At 37.6% G+C, this 11,146-nt stretch overlaps 1 protein-coding gene across 1 annotated transcript; it reads right to left on the reverse strand.

Moving 5' to 3' along the window:
* Positions 1–383: 383 nt before the first annotated feature.
* On the reverse strand, positions 384–1,380 carry LOC143610940 (pathogenesis-related genes transcriptional activator PTI6-like). Its single transcript, XM_077085279.1, has one exon. The coding sequence runs from the start codon at positions 1,210–1,212 to the stop codon at positions 508–510; it is 705 nt and encodes a 234-aa protein (XP_076941394.1). The 5' UTR covers positions 1,213–1,380; the 3' UTR covers positions 384–507.
* Between the last annotated feature and the right edge of the window lie 9,766 nt (positions 1,381–11,146).

An 11,146-nucleotide genomic window follows, 5' to 3' on the forward strand; every position in this document is an offset into this window, starting at 1 on the left:
TCGTGGAAACATTAAATAAGCATTAAATCAATACTACTTATGTCTATTAAATTAAACTTCTATTCTGATTTTTTTATTAAACAACTAACGAATAACCCAAAACAAAAGACTATCTCGTATGTCCGCAGTTGGATACAACTAAACCCATCATCTTGTTTAGGAAATATCCCGTCACTCAAAATCCCACTGCCATAAAAACAGTGAAGATTAATGACAGCCGAGAAAAAAACTCATTGGTTTCATTTGGGTTGATAAACGAAACAAGAAACAAGAAACAATAAATGGGACCAATAATTAATTATATACTATTCATCCAACTTTTGTTACTTTACACAAGGCTTTTCCACAACGGGATTAATTAGTAATATTAAACTAAATTAAATACACTAACACGTTTCATAATATCCAACACCATACACAATTATCCTTCTTCTCTCATTCTCTCATTTACGTTATAATAATAACCTAATTTAAATATTATAATACCTAATATATATAATAAAATATTTAAATAATATCTCTGACGTCAACGAGGAAATCATCAAGGTCAAACTCCCCAAACTCATCGCCACGTTGGCAACTTCCAAACCCCACAAACTCCGGCAAATCAAACGGTATATCAAACTCTAACCCAAACCCAAATCCCTCTAACGCCGTTACCTCACCGTCAGATCTCAAAACAGAAGTCGGTGAGAAAACGGCGTCGTTTACAGATCCCTCACTGTTTGTAACGGCGTTACCGAAATTAGTAACGGCGGCAGGTCCTTTGAACTTAACGGCGGCTTCATCGTACACGACCGCTGCTTCCTCGGCCGTATCGAACGTTCCAAGCCAGACACGCTTCCTTTGTAACGGATCACGGATCTCCGCCGCCCAACGCCCCCACGGACGCCGACGAACGCCTCTGAACTTCTTCTTTACTGACGGACGCGTGCTCCTCACGTGCCTCCTTTTACGGATACTATTATTATACTGTTGTTGTTTATGTTTAAAGCTAATCTCGGAAACATGTTTCTTCACTCTTTTAACAACAAACTCATCGTCGGATGAGGAATCCGTGGCGTACGGATCGGTCAACGTGATCCGTACGGTTTTACGGTTGGTAGTGGACGGTTCGTTTAGGGGATCAAGGGTTGAAACTAGCTTGTTGGTTTTGAGTACGTGCTCTGTAAACTTGACCGTTGACTGTACGGACACGGGTTCAAGACCCATGTTACTAGTTAAACAAGGACTGAAAGTGGTGGGTAATAATTATTTTGGCGGGAAAGTTTCCCACTGTTTCGTGGGAGTGAGTATAGAGAGAGAGAGAGTGGAGAGAGGAAACGAAGAGAGTTGCAGGGTAGAGGGTGAGGATATAAAGGAGAGGTGGAAGAGTGTGGAGTCCACTACTACCACACTACACTCCAAGACACACATTGTGAATACTGAATACACCGTGAGAAACACGCACTTTAAAAGTTATGGTAATATACTTTAATTTGTTTAAGAGAAAATTCCCAAAATAGCCTTTTTAGGAGAGAAAAAGTGCAAAACAGCCCTAAATTTCAAGATATTCTCAAAATATCTCATCTAATTTGGACTGAGCAGACGAGATCTGAAAAAATCCCCCGGTCAATAAAATTTAAACAAGTGTCCAAATCCGAAGAGATTTATACAAATATTGGGGACCAGTCCATATTTCCTAATAAAAGTTTTTGAAATTAAACAGTCTTGTCAGACGGTTTTTTAATGTTTCCTAACGTGTCCTTACAACTTCCACAAACATAGGAAAATGTGGCTTTTAATTTAGTCTTTCAAGACGCATTTAAGGTGAATTTGTACGAAGAAGACGAGTTTGTAATTTATTTCTTATGTGTTTAAATTTAGTCTAGACCTTCAAAATTTATTTATATTACGTCTATACCGACAATATATTATGAGATTCCATCTTTTCCGACATGATCATCCAAAGAATATATATGATTATCTTCATCATCTTTCACTTCATACCACCCTAAACCATCCTCTCATACCACTCTAAACCTTATCTTCCATGGATTTTGATAATGTTGTTGTTTGTTATGGTGGTAATTGGCAAACCGTTAACGAAAGCAATGATTATGTTCCAATAAACTATAAACGGGGAGGTGTTAGTCTTGCTTCAAACATTAACCATTCCAAGCTAATTGATTTACTTGAAGCTCGGTTTAAGGTAACACACATTTCTCGATTATCATACAAGTTCTCATCGTACTCGTATCCGGTTGATATAGAAGATGACTAAGACCTCTCGCTTTTCTTAAAACGGATTGAAAAGGCCAACAATTCTGAAATAGTGTTCGTCTATGTTGTTGGAGAACATGGTGATTGTATGTCAAAACATGTCGTTGATTTGAATGTCCTCCGAAAAGAATTGATACCGGATTTGAATATACATGGCCAAGATAAGAAACTTAAAAATCCCGTATGGCAAGACAACTTTTTAATATAAAGATTTGTGAATAAATGGACGGATACCACAATATTTTCAAAAATATGATCCCCTAAGTTCAAATTTTTCAAGTAAGTGTCTTGAAAGACAAAGTCGAATGGCACATTTTTTCATGAGTTTAAAATATATAGGGTCGAGATAAGAAACTTATATAACCCGTCTGGCAAGACAACTTTTTAATATAAAGATTTTGTGAAAAATATGAACGGTACCACAATATTTTTAAAAATATGATCCCTCGTTCAAATTTTTCAAGCAAGTGTCTTGAAAGACAAAGTTGAATGACACATTTTTCTATGAGTTTAAAATATATAGGGTCGAGATAAGAAACTTATATAACCTGTCTGGAAAGACAACTTTTTAATATAAAGATTTTGTGAAGAATATGAACGAGTACCACAATATTTTTAAAAATATGATCCCTTTCGTTCAAATTTTACAAGTAAGTGTCTTGAAAGACAAAGTTGAATGACACATTTTTCTATGAGTTTAAAATACATATGGTTGAGATAAGAAACTTATATAACCAGTCTGGCCAGAATGCTTTGAAAAATAAATTTTAGTTCAAAAATATGGAGGGATCCCTCAATATTTATAAATTTATGATCTTATTGGTCCAAATTCACCCTAAATGCGTATTTAAAGACTAAATTTAAAGTCACATTTTCCTATGTTTGTGGAAGTTGTGGGGACACGTTAGGAAACATTAAAAGACCGTCTGGCAAAACTGTTTAATTTCAAGAACTTTTATTAGGAAATATGGATTGGTCCCCCAATATTTTTAAAAATCTCGTTGGATTTGGACACTTGTCTAAATTTTATTGGCCGGAAGATTTTTTCAGATCTCGTCTGCTCAGTCCAAATAAGATGGGCTATTTTGGGAATATCTTGAAATTTATGGCTATTTTGCACTTTCTCTCTTTAGAAAAAGGGCTATTTTGAGAATTTTCCCTTTGTTTTCCTATCTTCAATTAAAGAGACCCATACATACAAAGATCTAGGTAGTTTATCTCCTTATAAGAAGTAAAATCCCCTTCCCGTGCTAAGAGTCTTTCGAAACTCTTGAACTGTAAGAGAGACTTCAGTTAGGAGCGATCTTTTCATCCAACTAGAAATATCGAGAAATATCGTAAGAGAATAAAGCAACTTCACCGAAAGGGCAGGTCTTTCTTTTTATTACTGATCTTATCAAGTAGTGATTCGATAAGCCACCGCCCAATAGAGCTTAGAAGATACTTTCGTCACTTGAGCATTAGGCTAAGACCACATATGCTCCAGGCGTTATGGGTATGATTGTTTGAATAGGCGTTTTTGTATAAAACGCTTGAATGGCACGATTTTTGAAACATATTACCGTTACAAAATTGGACCGTTTGATTAAAAAAAATTACTTATTTTTTATTTTAACACAATTCTCCTATAAAACAAACTCAAACTTCATTTTTGTTATACAATTCATCTACTCATTTTCTATAAAATATACTCAAATATATATTTGCGATCACCAACCAATATGTTTCCGTTCAACAACCAAACGCTCGATTTTGCTCCATACGCCGACAAGGCAACCCTAACAATCCCGACCCCTCAAACCTCGTATCCGTTCAACGCACGAATGGTCGTGTACATACAATGGGTATGTTTGGCATGAAGCTTTTAGAAGTTTCAAGCTTCAAGCTTTTAAGAAAAAACTTTTACTCAATTAAAAGTTTTGTTTGATTCAAGGACCTTGAGCTTTTAGATTAGAAGAAAAAGATTAAAGTTTCTACTAGTAGCGTTTAGAAAGAGCTACAAACTTTTAGTATGTTAATTTACTTAAATAACCTTCCAAAATAAATACATTTAATATTATTGTTTTAAGTTATGTCTATTTAAGTAATTTTATACGCTTTATTAAAAGCTTCCAGGTACCAGCTAACAGCTTCCAGCTACATTTACCAGCTAGTTTTGCCAAACATACCCAATATATAGGTTCTGGAGTCCTTGACCCAAATATGGTGCCCTGTTTCCAAAACCCAACCACGAATATGATGGGCCGGTTCTGATTCCCAACCCGACGACGAGACGGTGCAGGAGACACAAATCAACCATATTTTTAAAAAAACATCATTCTAAAATTAAATGTATTTTTTTTTATTTTAATGTAGTTTTTAATTTTAAATTTTAATGTATATCTTTAATTTTAATGTAGTTTTCTTAATTTAATATATAATTATTTAATGAATTATTTTTTTAAAAAAATTAGTTGGGTGTCACATGACGCAAAATGCCTAGAAGTGGGGCATTAAGAATACACCCTCTTTTTTCAAAAAACCAAAATTCTTATTAGACACCACATGACGCAAAATGCCTAGGGTTAAGACATTATGACTACACATAATTAGTTGTAAAAACAAACATGTTAGAATAATGATTCTTTTATAGCTAACAAATAATACTTTTATAATATAAAGTAGTGATTTTTTTATCTTAAAGTTAATCAAATTAGTTAGACGCTAGTTATATTTAGTCATGGCATAATTATCAATTATATCTTTTATAATATAAATAATGATCTATTATATTTTTTATGTAGTCATGGTATAATTAGTTAGACGCTAGTCAATCAATAGCAACTATGATTGTCTGCAAATACTATCGTCAATTATATGGATTGTCTGTGTAAATTTTGATTCAGAATGATATGGACAATTAACTTTAAGTGCGCATCAAGTATCAAACTGGGTGATGATTTGTAGCCGAGTTATTGTTGATACGTCACTCGTTAAAAGTAACTTAGTCACTTGTGATTGTAAGTGAATAATTGCTAACCGGTTTATCGGTGTTGTTTGATCCAATTAATTCTAACATTTGAACTCTTTCTTTTAAGTTGTCAATAATTGTGTTAAACATTGCATGTCATTTATCTTCACGCAGAAAGACCCTTCCAAAATTCATCAAGGATGAGATTCAATGTCGAATGAGAAGGTAACACATACCATTTTGAGAATTTTTCTAAATGGATGGTCATTTGAACTCTGTCAATTATCTTCACGCAGAAAGTATAACAAATGTAACATCCCGAAATTTCCAAAATGATATTAATTATATTACTTAATAATAGAGTAGGAGTTGGTATGAGTCGGCTAGTGTTAGATTAATTGAGATGGGTTAAATGAGAATGGGCCTTAGGTCTATGGGCTTTAAGGGATATAAATATCCCCTAAACCACCATAAAACCCTAAACCTCATCTATTTCCATTCTAATCTCTATACATTCAAAACACACACACCATAAACGAGCAGGATCCGAGAGAGAGTAAACGTTAGTTGGTGCTAGATCGTCGTGACGAACCAAAGCAACAAGACCAGCTCGTGTTCGTAAGTTCGACTCGTTCAAGGTACGTTTATGGTTAGAAATCGTTCGTATAGGTTCGGTTTGATTTGAGAAATGGTAGATCTGAGTTTGTATGGTAAAAACGAATCCAACAAAGCTAAACTTACTGAAAATGGTTATGATTTGATGGGTTAATCGATTGATAAAAAGGACCCGTAACCTATATGCCTAAATTGCACCCTCTAAACATCGATGTTAGGTCGATTTGATAGTTGGGGTTTGTAGGCGCTGGTCAGACGATTCCATGGGTACCTAAATCGAGTTATTTGGTTAAGGAACGAAGGATTTAAGAGCGAACAGAACCTGCAGACGACAACTTCGCCTGCAAGCTAAGTTCGCCTGATGAACTTCGCCTGCAAGCTAAGTTCGCCTGATGACAACTTCGCCTAAAGCCAAGTTCGCCTGATGAGAACTTCGCCTAAAGCCAAGTTCGCCTGATGACAACTTCGCCTAAAGCCAAGTTCGCCTGATGACAACTTCGCCTAAAGCTAAGTTCGCCTAAGGTTTAACTTCGCCTAAAGCTAAGTTCGCCTAAGGTTTAACTTCGCCTAAAGTTAAGTTCGCTTAGAAAATAAATTAAAAACCTAATGGAAAATGTGTTAAGACAGTTAATGTAAATAAAATTTTTCCAAGCTGACCTGGCAGCTCGACCCCAGCCAGGGGCTCTGCCCCTTGGACCCTGCTAGGGGCTGCCGCCCCTAGACCCCGCTGCCAGGGGCGCTGCCCCCGGACCCCCGTTCGTTGTGGGTAGTAGTTAAGACTGGAAAGATGATATGAGTAGTGATAGTTGTTTGATACGTGTACTTGTTATACAGTCAGCCGTGCACAGCTGAAGAAAGGGATTACGATTAACGGTGAACGTAACCGTGTTCAGGTGAGTTTCTAGCCCCATTCCTTGTTATGTTTTCGGGGCTGTGTGCATACTCGATGTGTTGTTAATACATTTATCCTAAGTGATAAGTGTATGTCATATGTGATATGTGTGATAGATATGAATGATTGTTTGTCGGTACGCGAACGATCTTCGGATATTGCGCGTACTGTCAGGTTAAAAATAAAGGTACGAATATTATATATCGAAGATGTATGAATATTTCAAATGAATACTTGTCGGGGCGTGAACGATCTTCGGATATTGCACGTAACGACAAGGGGTATGGTTGTTAAATGAATGAGGTAAAGAATGCCTAGAGTGTTCTTATGTTATAATGTAAGTATGTGTATATAGGTACACGAATGGCATGTGAGTTCTACGTTCGACATAGTAAGTTAGGATGGCAAATCCCTCTAGCTTCTGTCGGACATAGAATCGGCTGGTAATGGCGTAGTTAAGGACTGCGAGCCTTATACGTGAAGTAGATGATATATGTAAACGTAGATAAGGACTGCGAACCTTATACGTAATGTAGATAGGCGTCAGCATAGGAAAGGACTGTGAACCTTATACGTGCTGTATTTGTAGCATAGGGGAGGACTGCGAACCTCGTACGTGCTATGAATTAGGTTGCAACATAGGGAAGGACTGCGAACCTTGTACGTGTTGTGGATGTATTTCACATAGGAAAGGACTGTGAACCTTATACGTGCTGATTTTGTAGCATAGGGGAGGACTGCGAACCTCGTACGTGCTATGAATTAGGTTGCAACATAGGGAAGGACTGCGAACCTTGTACGTGTTGTGGATGTATTTCAGCATAGGAAAGGACTGTGAACCTTATACGTGCTGATTTTGTAGCATAGGGGAGGACTGCGAACCTCGTACGTGCTATGAATTAGGTTGCAACATAGGGAATGACTGCGAACCTTGTACGTGTTGTGGATGTACTATGGTTAGGGAAGGACCGCGATCCTTGTACGTACCATAAATGGTGAACATAGGTAAGGACTGCGAACCTTGTACGTGTTCACGACCTTGAGTACAGGTATAGACGGTGAACTATGAACGTACTCTCGGTAAACTGAGGTTAGTGATTGTAGATATGTATGTATGTATGGTAGCAAGTATGTATGTAGAACAGAAGGGTAACTAGTGAAGTATGGATATGTATCTACGGATATGTATGTATGTGTATGTATTGTATGGCGTTCGATTAACTAGAACTCACTCAGCGTAGCTGACTTTTAGTATGCACGCAGGTGAGCTGATTATAGAGTTAGCATGAGGATGACACACGGCATGGATTGAACGGCTGGCATCTGAAGAAAGAAGTAAAGATGTTTTGAATATAAAGTTTTGTGTTATGGTATCAAAGAAAAGATTTAATGTTTTGTAACAAATGATTGATGTTTTATATTCCGCGAAAAGTTTTAATAAACTCTGATTTGAAGAACTGTGTTTATGAGTAAATCCGACGCTAAAGTAGGGTCACCGGGTTCGGGGCCTTACAACAATCCATAAAAATAAATAAAGGAACAAAAGAAGGAAAAAGTAAGGAGATAAGTGAAAGAAATTCCATCCCACATTGGTGGAGGAAAGAAATGGAGAAGGTACCACCATAGTATAAATATGTTTGTAAGTTCTTGTCACACATCGCTAGATTATAAAACTAGTGAGCTCTTTATAAGAAAGAAAATTTATATGTTAATGTTTTTACAAGGCATATCACACCCAATGGTCCTAGCGTAGGGTGCGAAGCACCCGAACGTGCACGGGCGAAGTGCGATGGACGCAATGTGGCGCTTTGATGGCGCACTTTGCCGCCTTAGTATTTTTGTCTCCCATCGCGATACGCGACAGGTTTGGGTTAGCCTCATCGCGTACCGCGATGACGTGTAACCTTATCCAAATATATGACGGGGTAGCGATACGCGATGAGCTGATAAAGCTAACCATCGCGTACCGCGATGTGGAAGTTACGTAGAAGACACGTTGCATGCCACGTGGCGTGCCACGTAGCATGCCTAGGGCTGACTCAGCGAAGCTATAAGATTCTTCGCGATACGCGACGGCCTTTGTCCATGGTCATCGCGTACCGCGACGGGGTCCAAAATCTGCTATAAATAGGTTGAGAATGGGACGTTCATTCCTTGCTCAGACCTCTTTTTTCTCTCTGAAATTTCACACACAAATTAATACATATTAAGAGTATAATACCGAGTCGTAACGATACCCTATCCGATCGAAAGAAATATACACGAATCCGAAAGCTCTGCCTGTTAAGGTAAGACATTGTGCCATCGTGTAAAGTTTCTACTCTCGTGATTATCGTTATGATTATTGGTTTTATACTTATCTAGTTATACTCCATTGTGTTTATCCTAGGTGCTTAATACCAGGAGGTGTTATTTAATTGTAAACTTACAAGGTGAGACATTCGAGTTTTTATACCACTCACATTTACGTGAGACAATTATTTTTTCGCCATTGTCATGATGATTTCAAAACTTATAAAACTCATGGCAAATGGTCTAAATGTTTTCAAATATATTTTTAAAGTATTTTAAATACATTACAGTGATTAAGTCTATGTAGACTTACGGGATGGTTACTATTGGTATTGTGGGGTTTTGTATACAACGCTTGCCTACTGGGCTATTACACGTTACTTATTGGACAAGTGTTAGCCAATAAGTAATATGAACACAGTCATAGATACGGTCGAGTGACAAGTACCTTTCGGTAATTTGTAAGCAGGCAGGTGTAAAAACATCTTAATGTTGTAACTGTAAAATGTGTCATTTACAAATGAATGTACTCACCAGTATTTCTTGCTGATCAAATATTTTAAACATGTTTCAGGTGACTTGTTAGAGACAAAGGAATGATGCATGCGGGCTTCCAGCTTAAATAAGTGGCCTGTCACCAGAATAAAGAAACGTGTTTTGTAAATTAGGGTTTAACCCTATAAAACTTATGTTTGTATTAAAAGGGATTAAATTCCCGTTTTATCAATATAATAATTATGGTGTTTTTATAACTCTGATCATTTTTCTTAACTACGGTTCTGATGAAATTTTTCGAAGCAAAATAATTTAATAAACACCGATACCACCAATCAATGTTCACGACTTCCCTCCTAGGGTATAGGGGTCGGGGGATGTGACAGAAAGGCCCTTCCAAAATTCATCAAGGATGAGATTCAATGTCAAATGAGAAGGTGACACGTACCATTTTGAGAATTTTTCTAAATGGATGGTCATTTGTGTGACATCTGCCCCGATCCGACCCGACCCAGGTACCCGTGTCTCTGACCCGATCTCTTTCTTTTATGATTTATTATATATTTATACTTATGCTTTATTTTTAATAATAATATATATTTCCTTCCCGCCTCTTTCTCTCTCTTTCTTTCCGCCGTCCCCTCCCTCTTCCTTCTCTCTTTCCGCCTTCTTTTCCCTCTTGTCGCCGTCCCGCCCTTACGCCTTGTTTCCCTCCTCTTTGCTTGTCCTTTGGTTCTTCCCGCCTAAGGATGTCTGCAGCTCCACGCGCCAGACTCCTTACATGGAAGCCTGCGTGAAGACATCTTGTTCCTGCGATGCGTGAAGAGAACTCTTCTCGCAGCGCGCTAAGAATGCATGTTCTTCCCGCGATGCGCTAAGAATGTATGTTCTTCCCACGATGCGCTTAGAATTCTTGTTCTTCACGCAGCACGCTAAGGATTTGTGATTCTTCCCGCAGTGCGCTAAGGATTGTTGTGCCAGCCTTCGCGCTCGCGCACTCAGCCTTCCCGCGCTTAACCCTTGTATCTTCTGTTTATTCCAGCCTGTATGCTTTGTGTTGTCTTATCTTCTGTGCTGTTGACTTAACCTATCTAATGTCTGAATAGTTACTTTCGGCGCAGCATGCGTACCAACCCCCATTGGTTGGTAGAAAAAGTGACTGACATTATCTTTTGAGATCTGCTTTTGCCATGCTTGACCAGTACCTTTATCTGACCCGCCATGCCTGTTACTGTTCCCTGTCAGCTTTATCTTGCCCCCTGCAGCTGCCATATCTTTTGATATCTTTTGCTTTTGGATTCTTATGCTTTTTGATATCTTTTGCTTTTTGAGATCTTTTCCCCTTTTCTAGGGATTATGTCTCCTAGGGTTTTTCTATAAATAATAATAATATTTCATAACACATCACACACAAAACACTTAATCTCTCCTGTTCTCTTGCTCCTTGCTCTCTCTGCCGTCTTCCTCTCTGCCTCCGTCTTCCTCCTTGTTCTTCCTGCTTTTCCGGTAATATATATTATAATTTACTTATTAATTATGCTAACTTATAATCAAGACTTAAAACAAATCATTAAAACAATAATCTTATTTATAGGTTAACTTGTGCTTGTTTAAAGTTGGTTCTTGCTTTATCTATCACC

This window comes from Bidens hawaiensis, unplaced genomic scaffold (assembly GCF_021521415.1).
Source record: "Bidens hawaiensis isolate Kalapana, Puna unplaced genomic scaffold, B.hawaiensis_p1.1 tig00028750_1, whole genome shotgun sequence".
NCBI classification, from domain to species: Eukaryota; Viridiplantae; Streptophyta; class Magnoliopsida; order Asterales; family Asteraceae; genus Bidens; species Bidens hawaiensis.

Excerpts from the sequence above, each read along its gene's own strand:
- LOC143610940 (XM_077085279.1), bottom strand. The coding sequence starts at position 1,212 with ATGGGTCTTGAACCCGTGTCCGTACAGTCAACGGTCAAGTTTACAGAG.